This window comes from Pelodiscus sinensis, chromosome 4, assembly GCF_052426305.1.
Source record: "Pelodiscus sinensis isolate ZL-2025 chromosome 4, ASM5242630v1, whole genome shotgun sequence".
NCBI lineage: Eukaryota > Metazoa > Chordata > Testudines > Trionychidae > Pelodiscus > Pelodiscus sinensis.
In genome coordinates, this window is record NC_143055.1 from 66,396,259 (window position 1) to 66,422,216 (window position 25,958).

Below are 25,958 nucleotides of genomic sequence, written 5' to 3' on the forward strand. Positions count from 1 at the left end.
TTTTAATTGCAATGTCTACTTAATCAACATTTCCCAAAAGCATTTTAGCTGATAGTGGGATTTTTTCTGAATGTTTGTAAGCATGGCACTAAAGTACATAGGAATCAAATTTAGCCTTATGTATGAACTATAGTTTCAGTCATTACTATGGAGAGGTTGGTTCTCTCCATAACTAAGCAGAACAAGACTTAGAATCCTGGCTTTTTGACTCTAGAAATAGACGTCTAACTACCTTGTGAACTAAAAGATGATTTCTTTAAAGTGTCAGCCAACCGTTAGGTTGCAATACTAAACATCCTTTCTACAGTGATATCAGCCATCAGAGAGCAACATATTTTCTCACCTTCAGACATGCATGCGCACAGATGTACAAAGTGGTTGCATTTATAACAGAGAAGTGTTTTTTCAAAGGGACCTAAAGTCTTGACTACATGATAACACTCAAGGAAAGTGACTCATAATTAAAGTGTGAATTAAATATAGATTAGTTAAACTGCATTAAACAACTATATGACCACTCTCTTCAGAATCAAAATGGCCTTAATTTATGTATTTTAATTCACTTCCACTTGATGAAACTGCACCTGGGGATTATAGATCTGAAATAATCCTAGTTTAGACAAAACCAAATGCCAGATCCTGCTTCAGCAGAGGACAGTAAGGGGTATGTCTTGTTTCTATTAATTGGTGTTATGGACCTATTCTCATTCCCTCTGATGACAATTGGAGTCTTCTAGGGTATGCTTACACTGTTATTAAACACCAGTGACGGGGTCATGGCAGCTTAGGCTACGGCTACGCTGCCAGGTTTTTTTGGAAGAGGATATGCAAATCGTGCTCACAGTTACATATCTTCTTCTGATTCTTTTTGTGGAAGAGGTTTTTCTGAAAAAAATCCCGTGTAGACGGGGCCATCTGTTGGGGGGGAAAAAAACCTTTCGCAAGACCCCATAAACCTTGATTTATGAGGAATAAGTTGTCTTCCGAAAGAGGGTTTTTTTCCGACAGTTGTCCCTGTCTACATAGGACTTTTTATCAGAAAACCCTCTTCCGCAAAAAGAATGAGAAGAAGATATGCAAATGCGAGCACGATTTGCATATCCTCTTCCGCAAAAAATGGCAGTGTAACTGTAGCCTGATTCAGGCTCACGTGGCTCGGGCTATGGAGCTGTTTAATTGCGGGGCTTGGTGTCAGTTCTGTGGTATATCTTTTCAGAGGAGATTTGGCACCTGGGAAGACATAACAAAGGTGACTTAAAGCCACCTTTTCCCCACACAGATTCTAGGCTGTTGTAGGGATTGAAATAACTCTTAACTTTGGTTACCAGTGGCATGCACTGTATCTCACAATCCCGACCCCATTGTAGCTCTGAATTTCTGTAGCACTGAGCAATATGGGTATGTTTCCTATGCTGAGGCCATTGAGGATTTATTGACAGCCCTGTGATGTTCCAACATTGCCATTGTGGAAGTGTATATTGGCTAGTATGGAAGCTAGAATTGGACCTAAAATCAAGTTATCTTTTAACTATTGTTGTCTATTTCCTTTATTATCAGGATATATCTTCATAATGATAGCAAGATGTGCTCCAAAACCAGTCATTTAAAGTGTTTTTGTAAAATGAATTTCATTCTTGCTGAATTAGCATAAAACTACTGAAAGGGGTTTTGACAATTATTTAAACATATAAGCAAACATGAGACACTACACAACACTCTGAACAATAATGAGATTTCTAACAATGCAGATGACTGAGACTTTATTCTTCCATCTGAGAATCTACTTCCTTAGCTCAGATATCGAGTTTCTAAATACAGTTATCAAATGTGACTCCTCAGAGCCATCTGACTGTGAGCCTAGGAAAAAGAGCAGAAAAATATCTTGAGATTCTTTATTAGGATACAGCATCTTGTGCTAAGCTTTTACCTTTAACATCTTTTTCCCCAACTCTTCAGTTCATTACCAGTTACAGACGTTACTCTTAAGTTATTTTCTAGATGCTGACTCAGTATGATACAGATCCTGTCTTTAACCAGGTACTAGATTATCATTTAGTAATTTAAAAAGTTTGTGTCAAGGTTTCAAATATTCTTAAACACTGAAGACATCTACGGAGGCGTTTATGCTGAGACACTAACATACAAAGCACACATTTATGTCTGTTTGGATAACTTGCAGTTTCACAAGCTTTTTAAGTTCAAAGATATGTTACATGAGTTTTGAGGCTCCTTGTCTTAAAATCTACATTTACAGTTGTTTTTCTTAGACAAGCTTGATTTTTTTTGTCGAAACTGTTTTTCAGCACAATATGCAATTTCAGTTAAACTGATTTTTTTTTTTTACATTTCCCACAGAAAGAAAAGGAACCAAAATATTTTGTTCCATTTTGAAATTTAGTTTATTTCAATGTTATCATTGTATATTACATGATTTTCTTGTGTCCATAATTACAGTGCATGAGATAACAAATCAAGTCAGGCCATGATGACATGACAAATCCATTATACAGTACTCTACTGCAGACATTTCAAAGTGTGACACTATAACAGTTGGAATATTGTGCAGTACTTCACCTCACCCAATAGATGGCTGGAATACAGTGGTGATTTGAAAGATTTCTTCTAAAGCAAAAGTCTGTGCGTTTTGATACCCCCTTTCCTGCCTCCCCCAAGAGATATCAATAAAATATCAGGCCCTGCCTATCTTACTAAATAGGAGGTTTTCTCTTTCCATATAGTAGGAGATTGTTGAGAAGAGTCTTGGTATGGAAAATAGTTGAAAAATTTGTCATCTAAATCAAATTGTAAAATCCTCAACTCTCCACCCATAGGAGGTAAATGTGCTGCAGCAACATAAATGAACTATAAAACCCATGACCTCGCTCAGGGGAATTCCTCTGGCTCCAGCACTGCAGAGGCTGTTTTTTGATGACCTTCTCACAAGCCCTGGTACTGGGCATCAAAATGGGGGAGGGGAGAGAAAGGGTTACAATGTGACACATTTTTCAGAATTCAGGCAATGCTGGGACCCATAGCACAGCCTGGGGAAAATTACCATTACTTAAACCTTCCAGGAGTGTTCATTCCATCCACTAGAGTATCCCAGGTTTAGAAAAGTGAAAATGTGACTATAAGGGTACGTCTAGACTACATGCCTCTGTCGCCAGAGGCATGTAGATTAGGCTACCAAACATAGGAAAATGAAGCGGCGATTTAAATAATCGCCGCTTCATTTAAATTTACATGGCTGCCGCACTGAGCCGACACACAGCTGATTAGCTGTGTGTCGGCTCAGCGCGATAGTCTGGACGCACGGGTGTCGACATCAAAGGTATTTGTTGACCACGCAGGTATGCCTCCTGGGATGAGGTTTACCTGGGTGGTCGACAAATACCTTTGATGTCGACACCCGCACGTCCAGACTATCGTGCTGAGCCGACAAACAGCTGATCAGCTGTTTGTCGGCTCAGTGCGGCAGCCATGTAAATTTAAATGAAGCGGCGATTATTTAAATCGCCGCTTCATTTTCCTATGTCTGGTAACCAAATCTACATGCCTCTGGTGACAGAGGCATGTAGTCTAGACATAGTCTCCTCTCAGAGACATAGCAGAGAATCTCACATTTTAGAACTAGATTTAGGTATCCATTCTTGTTTAACTTTTATGTATTCCCCTTGGGGTGCTCGCTACGCCGTCTCTAAAATTAGCCTATAAGCTCTTCAGGGCAGGGACTGTGTCTTACTATGAGTATTTACAGTGCTTTCACCATGGGCTCATGTTCTGAGCAGAACCTTTAGAGTGCTCATACACAGTGAATAGGTGATCAGGTGGTTTGAGATCCATTGAAATGGAAGACATTACATGAAGCCATACCCCTTTTGCCATGTACGGCTAACGGTAACAGTGATGTGGTGTCTGAAGAATCGTATTTAAATACGGTCTCCCCAAATGCATTTATCCATTGGTGATTAGTGGGTGAAAAATAACGAGGAGAGAGGTGCTAGCAGAAATAAACATTGCCACATGCGAACTAAATTTAACTAATTGTACAGTGATGAGAAGTTAGCTGAAGATTGTGACTGAGACTTGTTTTTATGACACGTTACATTTCAATAGCAGTAACTGCTCAGGAGCAGGATTATCTTTTAGGTAGTGCAATATTTCAGAATCATGTTTTCTATTCATTTGTGCTAATTAAATATGGTGAAATATGTTAATCCAAGTTCACTGTTTAAGAATAAAATTAAGTGAGGCTAAATTGACTTTTGAATTATTTGGACTTAAATAATGCTCTCTTACTGATCCAGGACAATTTTTAAGTACCAATAAGTGTAACCACTCTTCTGAAGCATTGGCTACATGATATATAAGGCAACATTTACATAAGTCTGTAAATGTACTTATCATTATAGAACATCAGCACTGAAGAGTTTCCATCTGAAAAAGCTTGTGCTAGAGGAGATCTTTTATACAACCCTGAGATAAATAACTTTCACATTTATTATACAGGATTGACATCTTCAAGTATGTGATCTACGGCATAGCAGCTGCATTCTTTGTCTATGGTATTTTGCTGATGGTGGAAGGATTCTTTACGACTGGTGCCATCAAGGATCTCTATGGAGATTTCAAAATCACCACCTGCGGAAGATGTGTCAGTGCCTGGGTATGTTAATATGACAACCTTCATTTCTTATGTTAATGTCAATAGCATCTTTGGAATAGGTTATGATTTGTCTACAGAGGTAATATGTCTTTAGGGAGGGGGTTGATAGCAATTAAAATTGCAACAAGAAAAGAAGGGGATAATATGAATGGTCTCCATATTAGTTATACAATAGCCACTGATGAAAAGTGGTATATAAAAGCTATATAACAATAATGATACACATGTTTGTAGAAATAATCACTCTACTAATTAAATGGACAGGCTTTTTACCCAAGCTAAATGTGAAAACTCATTGCTTTTTAAGTGGATTGTGCCCAGGAAAGCTCATGATACTGTTCGTATTTTTTTGTTAGTGTCTGAGGTACTACAGGACCATTTGTTGTTTTTCATATTACCTGTGTGGTTTTATGCTGCCTTATGCTGACTCTGTCTTCAGGAACTACTACTTACTTATAAATAGGTGATATTTCATCATAGTGAGAACTGATTAATAGATCAGTTCCCTCCTTGTTTAATCGTGTGCCGCTGGATTTTGAACCCTTAGCTTACGTTGGTGAACAGCTATTTGAAAGTCTTATTCACTTCAAACTAAACCGCAAATTGTCTCATGGATTAGCTATGTGTATGTTTTGTGTCCTAGGATTCCGTGGATCCAGTCACACACAGTCTCAGGTTACCACTGAAACGATTAAATAAGTATACTTAGAGGACGGTGCTGAATAAATTCAAGGTCGTCTTTATTAGCAGAACCTCTCTGGGTTAGGGAGAGGCTACCCGAAATCTCAGACTGTTAAAGATGGGCAGATCCAGTAGTAAATTTGATCCATTCTGTATTCTGTTCTGAGGGTTAGATATTGTCTCACCAATTTATCAAAATATTTTTTTGTTTCAGTGGCAGTAGATGATGATGTACTTTTGGAAGCCTGTAGAACATCAGTGGTTGGTAGTTTTATATCTTGATGATAATAGGCATAATTGCAAATAGCATGATCATAAAATGTTATTCAAAGGGGGGCTATTCACTATACCAGTGGTCACCAATCAGTAGACTGGAATTTTCTGGTAGATCTTGGAGCCTCTGAGAGGTGATCCTGACTGGTTTGGCCAGAAAGCTATCGAGCGCTGGCACTTCAGTTGCCCTTCCACCCACTCTCATGCTGCTCCTACCCTCTGTCTTGGAGCTGTTCCTCTGGGAGCCTCCTGCTTGCTGTGCAGAGTGTGGGAGGGAGAAGAAGAGGGGTGCTGATCTCAGGGTTTCCCTCCCCCCCCTACTCCTGTAACACAACTCTACACAGAGAGAAGGGGATGGAGGGAGCTTGGCAATGCAAATGTCTGTCCCTCTCTCACACTTTGTCATTCTCACAAACACACACTGTCCTTCTCTCTCATCTCCGGACCCAACACATACATGGAGAGTTGTTGTTACTAGTTTTACAGCTTGCAAAGTGGGTTATTTTTGGTTTTACTGGTCTGTGTATTTCATTTCTCTCTTATGCTTACATTTAATTCTTTGAGTAGTGAGTTCTAAAATGCCTAACCTTTCATGTCTGGGGACATTATCCCTATATTGTTGCTCCTGGAGGTGGCAGGCATGTACCTGCAGCCCCTGAGAGAGCCAGAGAAGGGGGTCTACACATGCTGTCCTTGCCTGCAGACACCAGTCCCACAGCTCCCATTTAATCAACAACAGGGAACTGTGACCAGTAGGCTCAGTACCTGTAGATGAAGGGCAGCATATGGCTCCATGGAGCCACTGCCATATATGCCAGCTGCTTTCAGGAGTGGCGTAGGGCCAGGGCAGGAGTGCATTAACCCTACTGGTCCACCACCCAGAAGCTGTCTCAGTTAAATGGTGCTCAGCCAGCTCCTGCATCCTGAACCCTTGTCCCAGCCCTGAATCTCCTCCTGCACCCAACCGCCTGCCCCACACATGAGTCCCATGGCACCCTAACTCCTTCCCAGAGCTTGCACCCGGAAAGCCCTCCCGGATCTCAGTCACCCTAAGCTAAGCCCAGAGCCCCTCCCACATGCTGAACCCCTTGGCCCAAGACCAGAGCCTACAACCCAACCACCTACCCCAGCCTGGTGAAAGTGAGTGAGGATGAAGTAGAAAGGGGGGTGGAGTGAGCAGGGTGAGGCCTCAGAGAAGGGGTGGGAAGGAAGTGGGGCAAGGGTGTTTGGGTTTGAGGTAGATCTTATATTGCACTTACATCGAAAAAGTGATCTTGTGGTTAAAAAGGTTGGAGACCACTGTGCTACACCATATTCTCAGATGATATTGATTGATAAACTGAAGTAAGGCTGAAAGTATGTTCTGGTGACAAAGTGTAAAACCTTCCAGCTTAATAGTTATCAAAATGTCAACTATTAGAAAACCAGGTAATCTATTAAAAGGAAAGCTACGGTATACATTTGAAATTGTGAAAATGCACCACTAAGGCCATCCTAACAATTGAAACACCTGGCATAGCAGTACTCTTTCATCTTCTTGTCTTTGTTCCTTCTATAAGTACTGTCTGAGATGGCAATACTTTGACTGAGAACATGTTAAGACCTTTCAAGATGTCTATAGTCAAAGGCTGGGAACATTATAAATTGAGCAAAGACACTGTATTGAGACCACCACTGAATACTTTGCTTGTGCTTTTATCATCTAATGGGTTTTGTGAAGACTTCAGTGCATGGTTGCAACCATTTTAAAAGTACAGGAGGTACTATAATAATAAACCTTATGGATGAAATATAAAAGTGTGAAGTCCAGATAATTAATTTTTATAAGTTTATCATAAACACATTTCCAATACAAAGAGTTAGGCTCAATCCACACCTTAATACAGCATTTATTGCTATGAAATGAATGATCTTATCATTTGTGCCTAGCCAGAATCTATGTGTACGCTAGCCTACAGTTCGATACCGTATGTGTACTTGCTGGCACGTAAAATTATTGCTTTCAGTGTACTACTTGTCTAATTGGGAATGTGTGAAATATGTCTTTTTCTGTAAAGAAGCCCACATCTCATAGTGTCATTGTACAATTAAGGCAGTCTGGTTTTCATGCCCCATAATAAGATGAACCAATTTGCTATGGGTGTAGGAAGTTGACACATGGTGAAATCCTGGCCCAATTTAAGTGCATGGGAGTTTTGTAGTTGACTTCAATGGAGTCAGGATCCAAAGGGAATTGCTATGGAATCTCTAATTCTGTAAATTTCTTTATTTTCAAATGTTTGGGTTTCTTTTAAGCTAAATTACAATTCTGAATTTTCTGATCCTTTGTTCATAGCTATTTGATAACAAATGTCTTTGTAAGGGTTAAAAAACAACCACTCCCAACCTTAATTCCAGTTTAATGAAGTTGGGAAATTGATTTACATTTGTTTAGAAATATATGACATGCATTGGCAGCTGAAGGAGGTAGGGAACATGGAACAATTAAAAACGTTACAGCACTTGCAGAGGGAGCTTTGCAGGTTCTGCTAGTCACAGGGCAGTACTTTGTATTCCCCCTAGCACTTCAACTGACGGCCTTGAGGTAAGTCTTCTCTAGCTCCTGGCCTCTGCATTCTTCTCATACTTTGACTCCTGTTCTGGTTTTGTTTTATGACCACCTTAATATCAGCAGGCTGCTTAAAGATAAACGTCAATCAAATTTTTATTGGTCTTTTCATTTTAATCTATCCTACAAATCTACATTCTTAAACAGATTTATATTGATTAAAAATTGAAGAAGTCTTTTAAAGACACGGTTTTTTTAGTTCATGCTCTTATCCCAGCTTCAAGAAGACACATCTTGTTTAGCCAACTGATCAGACAATAAGTTTGGTTCCAAGTTTCATGCTGCCTGTTTTTTGTTTATAACATCACCTGAAAGTGAGAACAGGTATTCTCATGGCACAGTTGTAGCCAGCCTCAAGATGTGTACCTGCCAGATGTGTTAAGGATTCATATGTCACTATGTTTTAACCACCTTTCCAGAAAAGCATATATCCCTGCATATGACCAGTTCTACTTGATAATGACCCAATGCAGTGCTCATAAGTTACCTCATTAGATTAAAATGATTCCAGGACTGAATGACTATTGTGCCAAAATATAGACATATGTTTATTTTCTTTAAAATTATTACATGAACCCTTCATCCTTTCTAAGTGTATCTGCAATTAAAAATGATTTACTGTAAAATAAAACAGATACAATGTCAACTAAAAAGATTCATCAACCTCCCCAAAAACAAGTCCTTCCCATATACTACCTACTGAAAATAAAAAGGCCTCCGAGTGCCACGAAGATCCAATAAATCCTATTTTTGTCTGACCTGCTAAGAAAGAACAGGGCCAGAATAAGACCGAGACAAGTTTTAAAAAGTACAGTAAAACTCCATTAGTCTGGCATCCAATGCTCTGGCACGCCTAATGGTCTGGCACCATCAGGAACCCGGAAGTGCTCAGGGCAGCCTGACAATTGGAGCTGCTCTGCGGATGGCTTCCCCGATTCAGCCGCTGCTGAAACTGACCAGCAGCGGCTGAATTAGGGATGCCTGGGGCAGCGCCGGACTATCGAAATGGGGGACTATGAGGAGCCTGGTGTGGCATTACCCCACCCCACCCTAGACCCCTCATTGCGCCCCCTTCTGATAGTCCGGCATATCTGATAATCCGGCACCCCCTGGGTCCTAAAGGTGCCGGATTATCGGAAATTTACTGTATTTAGGTGACTAAAGATATAGGTAGGTTCATAGTGGAATTTTCAAAAGCACCTCAATGAAATTTGTCTCTACATGTGGTTGGTAGTAGTAAAAAGGGGGAGTCATTGAGCTCAGCCTGCCCATCTACCCACCCAAACCAGATACATTCCACATTCGTCTTCTTACAGTCACCCAATCTCTCCGTGGGGCAGAGTGGGGCCCTGTTGCTGTCCAACTGCTCCCAGTGGGAGAAAGGGACCTCTGGTGCTACTTGTGTGTAGGTGTACTCTCACATCACTGCAATCAGTTGAACCAGAAGCCAGGGAAGACAAAGGAAAGCAGACGATATACACTCCATGTGTACAATATGTCTCTATAAGATATTTTATAGTCTCTGGAACACCTTGAGTTCTTCAGGTTTGCAGAATAAAATCTATTAATTTGTATATGTTATTCTAGGAGTCACTTTAGCTATAATCTTAGTACCCCACTGTTAGGAGTAGGAGTGTGTGTGTGTGTGTGTGTGTGTGTGTGTGTGTGTGTGTGTGTGTGTTGAAATAGCAAGGACAAGAACTGGCTGTGTTCCAACACTAGACTGGTGAATATTACACACTCGCAATATGTTTATTTCCAGTCCATATGGCATGTTTCTTGCAGTTCCATTTTTAACAACAGTGCTAGAAATAAAGGAAAACAGCATGTTAGTTTTTCTCCTAATTTTTTCTAGGTACTGCTGTGCCACACAGCCTTTTATATAGATCACCCTAGTGATTTTTTGTTAGGTATTTCTGAATAGGACGTACAAAAATGTATCATTTTCAAGTCTGTCTCATTTGCAGAGTTTAGGTAACAAGAGGCTCTCCACTGTATTCTATCTTATACTTCTGGATTACCCTCATCACAGATATAATAGTTGTAAAACCATACTTTTCCTGACACCCCCTCCACTCCCTTTTCTTGCAGAGCTTGCCATGTGTTATACACAGTCTTTTCATTAGCTGGGTTATGGTTCAGTATTATATTGTTTGCCTCAATACAGTAGCCTGCCAGGCACTACCACATACACTGTCTTTTGTCTATGACTCTGCTTTTCTCTTGTACTATTATTTGACAAAAATTATTTGGCAATAAATTGGAGTTTCATTTTGTCTTCAGATTAATTGTTCGTGAGTGACTTTCTCAGAGTATTTGGCATTTTTTCTTGTTTGTTTCATCAATAGATAATTTCTTGATCAAAACATTTTCTGAAAATGTGATTGTGTTATATATTTCTAAAGCTTATCTGACTGTGGGCGCTACTACACTTTCTCCGTGGGTTGTGCCTTCCTATTATGGACATAAAATTAACTCCATCTTCCCTAGGTTTCAGAAAGATTCTCCTCTAAATATACAAATGTACAGTTGTAGCTGTTTGCATAATAGCTCCATTGTTCATTGGCTGAATGTGAATTTTGCTAACCCTACCCTTTACTTACATCTGGCACGCTTATTTTTATACTGGTAGTTAGCTATCTTATTCCATCTGTTTTGTCAGATTATTATTTAATTCCACAAATTTAGAAAGCAATATTATAGACTCAGTTGCTATATAGTAGTTACACGTTTAATTTCCATTCTGTATGTCTGTGAATTCTTGTCCTTCCAGTTAACTTCTCTAAAGTCTGCAAGGCTAATAAACTGTTTATCCTCTCTAGCTTGTCCTTACCATGAACCGGATCCTGCCACTGACTCCTTGATATGGCAGATTCCTTATTCCCCTTGTGGCTACTCTAGTATTTACCTACTCTAGTATTTACCTATTAGTCACAAGTAGTAATTTTCTGTAGTTGTGTATTATTTCCTATGATTGTGAGATAGTGAAAAAGAGCAAAGTTGAATTATATTCTCCAGGAGAAATTGCACAGACTTAAATAGTGAACAAAGTTATTGAATCAAACCATAGAAGAAACACCATGTAGGTGACCAAAAGTGGTACAATTGGACCTCCCTGGTCTGGCACCCTTGGGACCTGAGCCATCCCAAACCAGGTAATTTGCCGGACCAGGGAAGGTCATGGGTGCCTTACTTGGCTACTCCACTGATGGCTCCCAAGGCTGGGGCTCCCCACCCTGCTAAAGCTGGCCTGGCCCAGGCTCCCTGCTCTGCTGCCCCTTGGATGCACCGGGGATTCCCAGGGGTTCCCCAGCCGGGGTCACCTGGCTGCCACCAGCCTTGCTACCTCCAGTGGTTCATTGGAGTTCCCAGCCCCAGGCTGCCTAGCCGTCACTGCTGCCGAGGGTTTCCTGGCCATCACTGCCACGGACTATTTGGCCACCCGATCCCACTGACACTGGGGTCTCCCCAGGTGGAGCGGAGGCTCCCTGGTGTCACTTGGCTCCACTGATGCTGGGGTTCCCCTGATGGGGCTGAGACTCCCTGGCTGCCGCCTGGCCCAGCAGCCAGGTTTCCCCAGCCAGAGCTCCTGAGTCACTGCCGGTGGGGGTTTCCTGGTCAGGGCTGCCCAGCCATCCCAGCCTCACTGCTACCTGGGGGTTCCCGGGGTTTACTGGCTATCACTGGCCCCGCTACCAGGGGCTCTCCAGCCTCCTGACCCCACTGAGATCGGGGTTCCCCAGTGGGGAGAGGCTCCCCTTATGCCACCTAGCCCCGCATATGCTGAGGTTCCCCTGCCTAGCCGCTGCTGGCCCAGCCAGGACTCCACAAACCCTATGTTCTCTCAGCTGGCTCACGCTCCTGGGGCTCTTTGGTACAGCAACATCTGTACTGGACCACGGATGTTGCTGGAACAGAATGTCCTGAATTTGTGAGGTTCAACCTGTACTACTGTAAGCAGGGGAATGATCCCGCTATTGTGGGGAACTTTCCTGGCTTCTATACACCCCGGTGAAATGAACCAGCGAAAGGATCTGAGTCCCCACTCCCACTTCCTTTACCCCACGGCTCCCTGATCCTGAGGGCTGCCCCTCCACTCTTATGAGTAGCAGAGCCCTTGAAACCCCAACAAGGCTGGGCCCAGGTTTCCTGGGGCTTAATCCCTGACCTTGTAGTCACTAGGGGCAGGAGTTAGGGTGTCCCTACTCCGAGGTGCTCTCTTCACACTGCAGGCCTTCTTGGCCCAGTGATCACTTCATAAGGTTCAAAGCAAATACAATTTATTAAACAACAACTGATTAAAGAGAAAAGAATAAGACAAAATGAGAATGGTTAAATGAGAACACACAGCCCTGCTCTGTAGCACAGGGACATCAAAACAGCAGCCTGCAGAGTGTAAGGACAGTCCACAGTCTCTTCCTTACAGGCCCCTTAGAGTCCTTGGATGTGCTGCAGGGGGCAGCTCTAAGTGGCCAGACCCCTCTCCCAGTCCAGAGCCTCTCCCCACACTTTGCAGTTCCCAGCTGCTCACCACATCCAGCTGCAGGCTGTGCTGTGTGGCCAGTCCCTAGCTTCTTGCGTTGCTTCTCTGTTCCTTTTGGCACTCTGAGCACTGCCAGTCTGCTGCTCAACACAGGGTCTGCGCCCCTTGAGCTGTGTGTGTCAGGCTCAGCTGCTGCAAAAACTGCCCCTCAGCACACAGCTTGCTTTGCTAGGGCTGTCTATCAGCTCCCTGTTTTTGCAGGACTTCTTCACACAGCTTGTACTCCTATTTCAGCTCTCTGTCTTTGCAGGACCACTTCTGCACACAGCTTGTTTGTTCAGAGACAGAGCCCGAACAATCCCAGCTCACAGGGAGGACGGGGCCTGGCCTCTCACTGTCCTCACTGGCCTGTCCAACCTGTCAATCAGGCTGAGCTGGAGTGTTGGCTGCTTTCCATTGTCTCTGGGGTCAGTCAGTCTCATGAACTCTTCCCCTTCAGATACTGTGAACTGGCAAACCAAAAACTCCCACAGAGTTTTAGTAAGGGGTAACAGTCCCCTTACACTACCAAGACCAGAACTGGAATAGACAGGGGGGGATATGAAAACTGAAGATTTTGGCAGCAGAAAAGGGAATATGGGGCAGTGTGAGGGGAAGATTTTGGCAAACAGAAGAAGAGAATATTAGAGATCTTTGAAATGTAGAAAAAGGAATGTGAATAACAAAACTTACTGGACAGGTGACTTGCAGAATTGTATGTACTACATTTATTTCCGCTGTCTGTCCTCCTCGTAATGTGTAATGAAGAGGGCTCAAATTTTGCTGAGTTGGTGTGGGTTGGAAATCCAGTACATTCTTTCAGCATCCCCTCTTGTTCTCAAGAATATCAGATTTCATGTATGTGAAAAAAAATCTGTGGACTTTATAGTTGTGCAGAAAATCTTGATAATATGATCTTTCCATAGATGATGCAGCCATGTCTGCCTGAGTTTGTTGGGGGCACTGAAACAATTCATATATCTAAGGCTACTCATTTGACTGCCATCATTGTTAATGTGCATGGCTTATTGAAGCATGTAAGAAAAGAGAGGATCATATTGTGAATATCTGCATAAATTATTGTGAGTACTCTGAGAGGGTATTGATGAGGAGAACATTTTAAATATTTTTAATCCCTCAAATCCCATTTTGACTGTTGGAGTCAAATGGCTAGAAGAGAAGAGCATAGATTAACAGGGCATCTGAGCCCTGACTAAAGGGGAACTAATCCCATTGAAGCCCCATTAAAGGGAATTCAAGCTGTGTGTAGCCCAGCAGAGCACATGGGATAATAGTTTGAACAACTGCACAATCTACTTTGTCACGTCTTACATGGACAAAGCCTAAGAGAATACTCCCACTTATTTCTCATTGGTGGACTTCCTTGTTGAAGTGCTGCAGCTTTCCAGCATGGCCACTTTTCAGTGCAGGTGTAAATAACCTTTCTGGATCATATTTCAGAGGTGGAGATGTGGTCTTATTGTCTGTGTGCGAAAAACTTACTGATAGTAGAAGATAGTGTGTGGAGCTGAGTAGAAGATAGTGTGTGGAGCTGACTGCCCAGGAAAGTGATGTTTACTTCACAACTTGGAGATCATTAGTTGCTCTTTAAAGAAGAGACTTGATCATATCTTAATGGACACCAACGATAGAAAATGTCAACCCAAAGGAAATATTAGAAAAAGCATTAAAAAAAACTGTACAAAAAAAGTCAGAATGGAAGTTGATTTTAACCATAACAAAAACAGTTGCTTCCACACTAGAAAAGAATAATGTTTATTTAGTTAATATTTAATAGCACAGACCAGAATAGAAATCCTAGATTTGTATAAGGAATTATTCCACATTTGCAAGCTAATGCTGTTGGCAGCTAACCATTTGTCATATTACACAGAGCTAAACGATTCTTAACCTTTGAAGTTTCACATTTTTTTTCACCATTTGTAATTAACGTTATAGATTTTTTTTAAAGATATGAATATAGATTATAGTATGTGGATTAATTAGGATTGTTACAGAAACATGAGAGATTGATCTAGGTTATTACAGACTAGCCCATTATTAATTGAATATACAGCCCAGTAGTCTAATTTCCTTATTCTTACAATAACTGCTGGTGGGAGAGCAAGCTAAGAAGAATCAAATGACAGCAGTAATGTAGTATGAAATATTTTAGGGGACTAAACTAGGAATTCAGCCTAAGCATTTAACATAGAATGAGAAGGAGTGGATAACTATATCCTCAGAGAAGTCAGTAATGAAAGACAAATGAGAAGGTGTGTATATATGCTTGCATTAGAGAGTTGTAGTAATGGTGGTAAACCAGGCAAAAATGTGGAAGGATGTCTTTGCTGTGATTTATAGATCTTTTAGTATGGTATCAATAGTTTTATAAGTGTTTTCAATCATCCAGCACTATTGTGTTTTGACATGCATATATTTAACTGCTCATATTTCACTTTTTTTGTATACAAGAGTGAAAGGAGAGAAACGAGCTCTGGGGATGCTAGAAGCTAGAGGGGAAAGAACTGGGATTGTCTTATTTAGATGGCTGTGGGGAGATATTTGGAGGTGGGAAACTAGATTTTGTGGCCTACTTAATCAAATCTTTCTTGAATCTTGGTTTACATTTTTAAAGTAACTTTTTTTTTTTTTAGGGCATGCTATCTGGATATGCCAAAAGGGGGAATATAGCTTTTCTCTTGGTTTTGGAAAATTATTTGATATTTTTAAGTTATAAAAGTATCTTGGTCTACTCAATATTTAGAAGTGGGAAAGAATACTTGACTTGTTTGGAGTTAATAATTTTATGACATCATATTGATTTTCTGTTGTACATCTGAATGTTAGAAGATATGATGCAGGAAGTGATTGCCTTCTTTATTCTGAAGTACTCCCCAAAGGACTCTTCCAGTATTTAGATTCTTGTTGATGGAGTTAACATTTGTGGTTTGTCAACACTGTGGTTATTCTACATTTATATGATGGTAGCAACTAAAAGCCAATTAATTCCACTGTGTTCAGAGACTAAACAACTGAAAGTTTCTACCCAGACAATTGCTTTTAAGTGTATGCCAGTATTTAAGCAGCAAATGTAAGAGGAACTTAACACTTGGAAACAGTGCAATGCATGTGATAAGCCTCTGAATCTTTATTGATGTATAACTGAGTTTAAGGGATCTTAGCTTACGCATTTGTATACTTTCTAGCTGCTTGAGATTATAGGTTAATTTATTTTTATTTACTAACAAGATGATTTAATAGGTGATGAGCTTTCATGGGCCAGACCCACTTCCTCAGGTCATATTATTAAACTGACAAATCAGATTTAGCACAGAAGGTGGGGTGTGTTCACTTTTTTCATTGTATTCCTTTGGTATATGTTGGTCATGCCAATTCTCTTCCACAATATGATCTGAGGAAGTGGGTCTGGCCCACAAAAGCTCATAATCTATTAAACCATCTTGTTAGTCTTTAAAGTGCTACATAGTTTTTCCTTTTATTTTAGCAAGATCAGACTAACACGACTACTTCTCTATTATTTTTATGTAGTTATCAATCTAGTTTTAAAATGATAAAAACTTCTATTCAAGGCTTGAGATACCTGACAACAATTAATCACAAAAGGAATATAATTAAAAGAAATCAAAATCTCAGCACTAGAGTAAAATCAATCCCATGGGAAATCTACTATCCAGCCACCTGCCCCCTTCATCTTAGAAGCATACCCCCAGCCTTCTCCAAAGAATCTATCAAACAGATGTCTTTTGTAGCATTCCCTGGAAGTCACCAGACTTGTGCTATTTCAGACCAGTATGGAGTAAACTCCAGAGTCCTGCAGTCCACACAAATAATGCCCTGCCAGCCTCTTTTGTAATGAGGGGGTGATTAAAGGATTAGATAAGTGCCGTCCAGGATTAGATTCAAAAGCTTAACAAAGGTAAGTTCAAGAGTGACCTAATAATAGTACATAAGTATTTACATGGGGAACAAATATTTAATATAGGCTCCCGAATCTAGTAAATAAAGCTACAACACGATCCAAATGCTGGAAGCTGAAGCTAGACAAATTCAGATGGAAAAGAAGAGTAATAAACCACTGAAACATTTTATCAAGGGTGTGCAGGAATTGCCATCTCTGCCCATTTTTAAATCAAGATTGGATATTTTTCTAAAAGTTATATGCTTTCTGAATCCTGTTGGGATGAATGAATCACAACTGTGGCACATCACGAGGAGAGAAGAAATTCTTCAGATAGGCTGATCAAAGAGCATTTTAGTTCATAGAACATAGATAGTTCCTCGTCTATGTCTTAAACATAGAGATGATGAGCAGCAAGTGTAGCGTTCTTGACACTGGGTTCATATGCTCCCAAAGAGATACCCTGCTCAAGAAATAAGCCCTTCAGTTATGTATTAGCTTCAGCCTCTGAAGAATTTTAATGGCTGTAGCCCCATGTAGACTAGTCTTCAGGTAACAAAAGTGATAACAGTTGTAAGGTTCACATGGCAACTTCTTAGACTCAGAATGTAAAAAGTTGATTGGCGCTCTGCTGAAGTATGATTGTGGAAAAAAAAGCTATGAGTCTAAAATTAGCCCTAAGCTGTGAACACTATTAACTAATGGAGGTCGTACTCTCTTTATTAAAAGGGTGGATGTTACTTCGGCCATCTCCTCCAGCTGCTTCTTCTAACCTACCATAATCTCTTTAGTTGAGTATCTGTCAACTGATTCCTATTAATGCCCCAATCTTGATTAGACACTGGCTGAGGTGCTGAACTGAATCAGATGACAGAGATACATCTGAATTTCATCTACATATTGAAAGCACCAAACCCCATGCTTCATTGCTTTCCCATCCACCAGTCCCATGTACGTATTGAACAGAAGCATTGACAAAATGATATCCTAGGGCACCCTACACTTGAGAGCTCTTGAGGAAAAGGGACAGTTTGCCCACAACTACTCACTGAGATGTCTGGAAACAAAAAAAACAAAGCCACTGAACACTAGCTTCATCCATTCCTACCAGGGAGCAAAGGCGAGTCAGCAACATCCTAAGATAGATCAGCATCAAAGGTAACTGATAGATTTAAAACAGGTTGTCTGGCACACTGGGGACCTGACTGGCCCCAAACCATTTGATGGGCCAGGGGAGGTCAATGCAATGGGGTGAGGAGTCCACTTTCCCTTAAACCCCCAGGAGTTCCCCTTTTCCCTACGCATCTCCACTGCCATCCAGGACTTTGCTTTTTCCACAGCGCTGAGGAAAGGGTGCTCTACTTTCCCGCCGTAGCTTAGCTGCCTCTTGGGGCTTCACTCCCCTGCCAGGACTCTACTCTCCCTGCAGTGGCTGGGGACTTAAGTGCCATCTGGAGCTCCACTCTCTCCCCAGTGACTTTGCTGCCACCTGGGTCTCTGTGTTCCCACCGGTGGCTGGGGATTTCTTTTTGACCCCCAGTGGCTCTGTTGTCTCCTGAGGGCTCCACTGCTGTCAAGGAGCTCAATGTTCCCTCCCCCCAGCAGCTCTGCTACCCCTTGAGGGGTTCTGTGCTCCTCTCAGCGTTTCTGCACTCTCCTCCCCCCGCATACCTCTATGACCCAGCATCATGACAGGCAACTACAGTCCTCCACAACTCCTCTCAGGAACTGGGGGCTCTACGTTCCTTCCAGCAGTTCTGCTGTCCTCAAGGCTCCATATTGGCTCCCTAGTTTGGCATCGCTCCTGGCCCCAGCCCAATGGCTTATCCCCATGAGTGCTCTCACCGGAGTCACTCGATGCCGGACAAGGGAACTCCAGATTATGGAGTTTCAACCTGTAATAATAGCATGTACAGCTAATCATCCATTGTCTGGAAGAGATCACTGATGAGTCTTGACTTTGTTTAATAAATGTGAAATTCTAAATATAGACAATTAGTCTGAGGCAGATAAGAAAGGTGGTACCTTCAAGAAGATTCCAGGGATATCACCATAATAGAAATACCAGCAGCTGGAAGTGACAGCAAGTACTGGGATGTCATCAGAAGTTTGGTCCTGAATCCTGGAACAGGGGATCACTGTGCTTATTTCGTGTGGCCATCTATTAGTAGCTTTAGTTCTCTGGTTAGAAAAAACTACCAGCCAATTACTAAGACCTAATCATGAAAGTAGAATTTAGGACAACACTACATCGTGGACTTTCACATCTTTCTTCTGAACATAAAATGGAATGAAAGGTTTAAGGAAACTTTTATATTATTTTTGACTTCTTGTAATGATAAATGTGATAGCTGTTTTCACCACTAACAAAATACATAGTGTACTAAAGGAGCAAATGTGGTGGGTTTTTTTTAAGATTCAGTATCTGCTATTTCATAAGTAATTTCTTTCTTTAACTTGTCCTATAGCCAAACTCTATTTAAAAGGGGCACCATCCCTTTAAATCTGAACAGATTCCATTTTGAATTTAATTCTGGCCCTGAACAGGCGCTCAAGAAGTATTTCCGGAAAGATTGCTAGAAGAAAGAGAGAAGACTTTGTAACAAAAAATTCACCAATAAATATCTTGGTTACTTTTTTGCAGTCTTCACACAAGTATATCCTGTAATTGCTAAACTCCACTCCATTTTAGAAAAAATATAAAAAATATCATTTTATTATCATTATCATTTTAAGCTCTTTTTAGACCAGTGTTTCTTAAACTGTGTTCCATGGCACACCGGTGTGCTGCAGAGAATAACAGAATTAAAAATGGCCACCCTTAAAGGGGCAAACTCCCCCTCCTCCCCCCGACCTTTTTTTTCTTCAACAAAAAATCTTTGGTGTTCCTCATTTTAAAAAAAAATTGTTTGGTGTTCCTCAGCCTTAAAAAGTTTACAAAACACGGGTTTAGACACAGTTGGATTTGTATTACCCAGCCAAATGCAATATGATTCTATAGTTACCATTCTCTAAAGGGCAATTGCCCATTAATAGTTTTAACAGGGCTGCAGATCTGTGGTATGTCCAAGACCTTTATAGACTGGCATTGTGAAAACAATGAGGAATCCTGTGGCACCTTAAGGACTAACAGATTTTTTTAGGATATAAGCTTTCATGAGTAAAACCCACTTCATCAGATGAACGCCCACAAAACTTTGTCTAATAAATCTGTTAGTCTCCAATGCAGTGGTCTCCAACTTTTACACCCAAGATCACTTTTTAAATGACAGAACAAGCCAAGATCTACTGTTCCTCCCCTTCCTCGAAGCCCTGCCCTCTCTATTTTCCTCCTCCTCCTCCATCACTTGCTATCCCCAACCCGTATACTACTGCTTCCCCCCCCCCCAATTCTTCTGTAGGAAGAGGTTTTTCCAACATTTGGCCTGTCTAGACTGGACCAAATGTCAGAAAACCCCCTTCTTTTGGAAGCTCCCTTATTCCTCTTAAAAAGAGGAATATAGGGGTGACTGAAAGATCATGTTTGCTCTTCCACTAAAAGAAGCGGAAGAACAAACACATCCCTGGATGCAGAAGAGTTTTTCTGGGATATCTCCGGAATCCTGAAAAACTCCTGCAGTCTAGCCGTACCCTCGCTGGGTTGAGACAGGATGTGTAGGCTCTGGGGTGGGAATGAAGAATTTGGGTGTGGGAAGGGGTGAGAGGTGCAAGCTCTGGGAGGAAATCTGGATGCAGGAGAAGGTGAATAAGGGGATGCTGGCTCAGGGAGGAGGCTCCAGGCCAGGCAGTGTTGGAGTCAGATGTAGGGTTAGGGTACTAAGCAAGCCACAGACTTCTGAATGTTAGGGTTTAGGAATTTGGGTTGGGGTATATGAGGTGCTCAGGATGGGAGGTTCCAGTGTATGATAGGCTTAGATGTAGCATCTGGGGGAAAGGGAAGTGCAGGAATGTTAAGATGCTGTGGCCAGATGGGGGCTTGGCCCCAATTGGGCATTTGTTGGCCAGGCTTCATTTTTAAATAAAATACTATGTCAAACACAAAAAGTTTCTGCATTGTCTTTATTTCTGAGAAGGGCAGGGAACCTGTTTTGAGTCAGAGAAAACCTGACCCACAGAAAAGTCAGTTGGGGCCACACAAGTGAGATGCAAAAAAACCCTCCTCCAAACTCCCCCCCCCCCCAACTTCACTAATGTGGCCCCAACAGTGTTGGTGGGAACAGGGGATATAGTACCGGGGAAGGGCGCTAGTGGGTGCTTTGGCAGGGGACAGGGTGCCAGTGGGGACAGAGTTCTGCGGCTGGGGGCAGGGGAGAGGGAACAGGGTGCTGGGAGGGCAGGGGACAGGGTGTCAATGGGGACAGGGTTCTGCAGCAGGGGACAGGGTGCTGCTGGGGACAGAGTTCTGTGGCTCGGGACAGGGGTGTGGGGACAGAGTTCTGTGGATGGGGAGTGGGAAGAGGGGGCAGGGAACAGGAGGTTCAGGGAGGGCAGGGGCCGGGGTACCAGTGGGGGCAGGAAGTCTCCTGAATCCACCTCCTCCCAAGATTCCGCCCCCAACCCCCTCCCCCCCTGCCAGAGGGAAGCCGGCATGCCTCCTCTGGGAGTGACTTCCCCCCCTTCTGCAGCATGGGGAAACCCCTGCGAACGCCTCCCCTGGGGCCGACTCACCCCTCCTGTGGCTCAGAGAAGCTGCCGCGCTCCTCCTCCGGGGCTGACGCCCCCACCTGCAGCGCGCCCGGCGTGCCACAGACCTGTGGGAGGGGAGCAGCCAGCGCACTTCCGGAATCCCTGGAAGTGGTGCAAAGCTGCAGGACTTCAGTCCACCCCGCGGGAAGCCAGCACTACCCCCATTGTTGCTGGAGGTAGGTAGTGGGGCTTCTCGGGAGGAGGGGGGGTGAATGCCCCACGATCGACCGGTTGATGACCACGGCTCTACTGTGATTCCTTGCTGTTTTTGCAGATGCATACTAACATGGCTACCCCTCCAAGACTTTGGCATTGTGAACATTATTGCATGTAATCTGAAAAATGTCTTTTCTCATGATTTCCTAGTTCTGCAGGCCCCAAGAGTTAAGCAAAAAAAAACCTAGCATGGCCCCTTTAAGAAAAGCCTTTGAGCCTTTTTTCCGGTGGCCATCTTGTTTTCCTGATCTAAGCCAGAAGACAGTTCCTCCGTGGAACCAGATAAGTGGGGGATCTGGGGGGGCCTGGAGGCTGCGCCCTGTTGCTGAGTGTGTTTAGCATTGCCAGGTGTCTGGTATTTGCGGCTCCTGTCGGAGAAAAAAAAACCCAGAAAATACCGGACATTTTAGGTGTCCAGTGTTTTCTGAATTTTTTTTACCAGACAGGAGGCAAAAATACCAGACTATCTGGGTCAATACCAGATAGCTGGCAACCTGACTTACCCATTAAATTACAGTTCATTTAACTGGACATACTGAGCTATTAACATGTAAATAACTTTTAAGAACACTTTTTTCTCATTTGTGAGGCCTTAGAAAGGGACTCTTTAACAGGACCAAAATACACATTTCTATTTCTTGCAAGAAAAAAGAAACTTCTACAGGAGAGATGTTTTTTACTGCTAAAGTGAAATTTTAAAATTAAGTTAAATTGCAAAGCTATTCTAAAAAGGGAACAGAGACCACTCTTTGTGATTTTAGTTTAAATATAGCAAAACTCTTTAGCTTGATAATAAATTAAAAACATCTTTTACTTTTTAGCCTGCAGTCCAAAGCTCTTAAGTGCCACTATGCTGCCAAGTAATTACTTGTAAATGAGTTCTTATGGTTAGACCACACATTCTCTCCTCGTGTAGTAGTGTGGTAGGGGAAAATAGAACCCAGAGCAGAGGCAGAAACTAAATAAAGTATGGACAAAAAAAAAACCCACTTAATTGTGCTGGATATTTTCTTTAATAGATAACTGTTTTACATAGTGTGAACGGAGAAAAAGTTAATGAAGGCCCATAGTCTTTGTTATCAGATGATGGGGGATAAAGGCCACACTGTACTTATCTATCATCTGTGTGTTTTGATTTAGTTCCCTCTAGCATGCCAGTATTTGGTGAAGAGAGAGAGAGAATAGATCACTGGCGGTAATAATCCATTTCACAACACCTCTGTGTTAAGTCAGAGCCACTATTCTCACTTTTCCATCTCAGCCTGCTGTCATTCTTGAATTCTCTGGGACAAATTTGGAGGTGATAAAGTACAAATTGGCACGTCTGCCTTACTGGATATTACTAAGTGTTCTTGTTATATATTGAAGAAGGTTTAAAAATCTCAGAGGGGTAGCCATGTTAGTCTGTCAAAACAACAAGTAGTCCTGAGGCACCTTAGAGACTAACAAAAATATTATATTTTATAATATTTCATATATGATTTTTATGTATGTAATCACAAGATTTCATGGGCAAAAACCACTTCCTCAGATGAGATGATCTTGAGAAGGTTGTAGAAGGAAGATAACCACCCAAAGACTGCAAAGAAGATGCAAGACCGAGAAAGCCCAGTGTACTCTGTTTTATATTCTTGATCTTGATGATTGATAAGTGCAACCCCAATTTTCCAACTCAGCATGCTATTTGCACTCACTGTTTAAGCTGCCGTTTATATCACCCCTGAGTGGCTTTCTATTTGTTTTGTATAACTAGGAACTTGGATGTTGAGAGAGCCTTTGAAAAGATCTCTCACCAGAGGCTCTTATGCAAAGTAAGCAGTCATGGGATAAGAGGAAATTTCCTCTCATAGATCAGTAGCTGGTTAAAGTACAAGAAACAGAAGTAGGAATAAAATGTCAGCTTTCAGAATGGAAAGAAGTAAGTGGTGGTATCCTCTGGGATCTGCACTGGGACCAGTGTTGTTCAATATATTCATAAATGTTCTGGAAAAGGGGGCAGTGAGCTGGTCAAATATGCAGACAATACAAAAATGCTCAAGATAATTAAATACAAAGCTGACAGTTACAAAGTGAACTCATAAAACTGAGTGACTGGGCAACAAAATAGCAGTAATGGGGAAAAAAAGTAATGCATATTGGAAGACATCCCGACTATATCTACAAAATGATGGCATCTAAATTAGCTGTTAGCTCTCAAGAAAGAGTTCTTGGAATCATTGTGAAAAAAAACCTAACACAGTGTAACAGAAGTCAAAAAAGTTAAAAAAATGTTAGGAATCACTATAAAAGGAATAGATGACAGTAGAAAATATCATAATGCTACTATATAAATCTGTGGCCTGCTTACACCTGGAATACTGTGTGAAGTTCTGGTCACCCTATCTTAAAAAAAAGCATTTAAAATCAGAAGGATAACAGAAATGATTAAATGTATGGTACAGCTTTCATCGGAAGGGACATTAAAAGGAGTGGGATAAGTCAGCCTGGAAAAGAGATAACTAAGGAGAGGGGGGGAGGGAATATGTTTATAAAATCATGAATATAATATAAAGAAAATTTAGAGAAAGCGAATAAGAAAATATTATTTGTTCCTTCGCATAACACAAGAACCAGTGTTCACCCAATGAAATGCCTTGCCAGCAGGTTTAAAGCAAACAAAAACAAGTACCTCTTCACACAACACACAATCAGCCTGTGGAACTCATTACTAGAGCATGTCCTGAAGGTCAATATTATAATGGGATTCAAAAAGAATTAGGTAAGTACCTAGAGTACAAGTCCATGAATGGCTTCTTAATTTTATATCTAGCTATGTTTAGCTTTCTTTTATTGTAGCGACCTAGACCGAAGCATATCTACAGTTTTACAGTGATGTAAAGTCCACATACTGGGTATTTATATATTTTTTAAATTATGAAAGAACTTTCTTTAAAGGAACCAGAAAATGTGTTGCTGTTTTGTCATTGTTTAAGATCTAGCTTTTTCACAGTTTTTTGGGCAGATCATCCAGCATTACTTACATTAGTTCTTTAGTTGTGCATTTTGGCTCTAGGTGATCACAGGATCTATCAACCTCAACACCAGACCGGCACCTCCTCCTGTTCATGCTGGGGATTAGCTTGAGGCTGAGTATCCCTTTCACGGTCCATACACTAGCAATCTACAGTATCTCTGTTCTCGCTGATAGCTCTGTTCTCGCTGATAGTTCTTGGCTCCCGGAACTGCAGCTTCCTCTTTGTGACATCTGTGTTTCCTCATTCTGAGAGGGGACTATCCCTGTCCAACAGTCCACCACTTCCCTAGCAGTGAGGATCTGGTCTACCCAATACTTCAGGCCTCAACCTAGGGTCCCTCTAATTAGCAGCCTGCTGCTGGTTATCTGTAACCTTCACCAAAGCTTCTGTATTTTTCTAGATTACTTCCCCATGACCCCAGCACCTTCTTCAACCTCTCCTCAGGACACTGAACTGCTCAGTCCTATCAGCCAGCCACGGGTTCCCACTTGCCTACCCAGTGAAATGAATAGCCAACAGGTTTAAAGCAAACAAAAGGAAATACCTCTTTACACAACACACAATCAAACTGTTGCACTCATTGCTGCTCTGTCCAAGGCATTTAGTTCCCTCAGCCCTCCAGGGATGCAGTCCTTAGTCTCTGGGCTCCCAGCAGAAGCTGATTTTCTGTGCCCTGCATATTTTTCTTATCTTTATACAATTTATTTGTTCAGTAGAAAAGAAGAAAAGGGCAATCGTTAGTGGCATTCTGTGCTAGTTGTCTCACATTGTCAGCACTGTGACACTAAGCATAGTTACTGCTTCTAAATATTACATGTGCCAACATGGGTTCTGGATCTGAAGTCAAATGGAGTTCAGTATTTGCTATAAGTACACCACAATATTTTAAATTGCGCTAGCCTAGAAACTGGAGGTTAAACATTAGCTCTTGGAGAATACATAGTTGCAGCATGTTTTATAATACATGATCCGGTGCTTTACTTAGTGGAGGACATTGTTTAGAATAGGAAAGCCATTGGCATTAGTTTCAGGCTTGGAGAGGTGTGAGAGGTGCCTTATTGTGTCAAATCCAATGTCCACTGAAATCAATGAGTTGCTTTGCTTGCCATTGCAAGTGATTAATTTTAACTATGGGCCAAATTGTGGCTTGGGCTCGCAGGCACAGGAAACTCCTTACATTCCTCCAGTTATTTGCACTGGAGGCACTATATCCTCTCCTCAGAGCAGGGGAGAGGAGGAACAGACAGTTGGTTCCACACCATCCCCTCGGTGCCCAGGGAGGAAGTTACATCAGTACATCATTAGATGTATGTCGGATCAGGTATAGACCCTGGAATGCTGGGGAGCTTAGGAGGGAGACAATAATCTCA

At 41.8% G+C, this 25,958-nt stretch overlaps 1 protein-coding gene and 1 long non-coding RNA gene across 5 annotated transcripts in view; one reads left to right on the top strand and one right to left on the bottom strand.

Annotated features, from left to right (window-relative positions):
* The window catches only part of GPM6A (glycoprotein M6A), a 347,633-nt gene that overhangs the window by 301,117 nt on the left and 20,558 nt on the right, over positions 1-25,958 (top strand). For 3 of the 4 annotated variants that reach the window (XM_006131600.5, XM_006131599.5, XM_075930227.2), the window contains exon 3: positions 4,510-4,666. In XM_006131600.5, coding sequence (XP_006131662.3) covers positions 4,510-4,666 — 157 coding nt within the window. Of the gene's footprint in view, positions 1-4,509; positions 4,667-24,228; positions 24,333-25,958 lie in introns of those variants that run through there. The other variant, XM_075930228.2, reaches the window with a different exon arrangement.
* On the bottom strand, positions 9,906-24,733 carry LOC149524527 (uncharacterized). The gene is made up of 3 exons (XR_016349419.1): positions 24,595-24,733; positions 18,698-18,794; positions 9,906-10,033 (listed from the first exon to the last, which is right to left on the bottom strand). It is a non-coding gene; the product is annotated as an uncharacterized LOC149524527 (long non-coding RNA).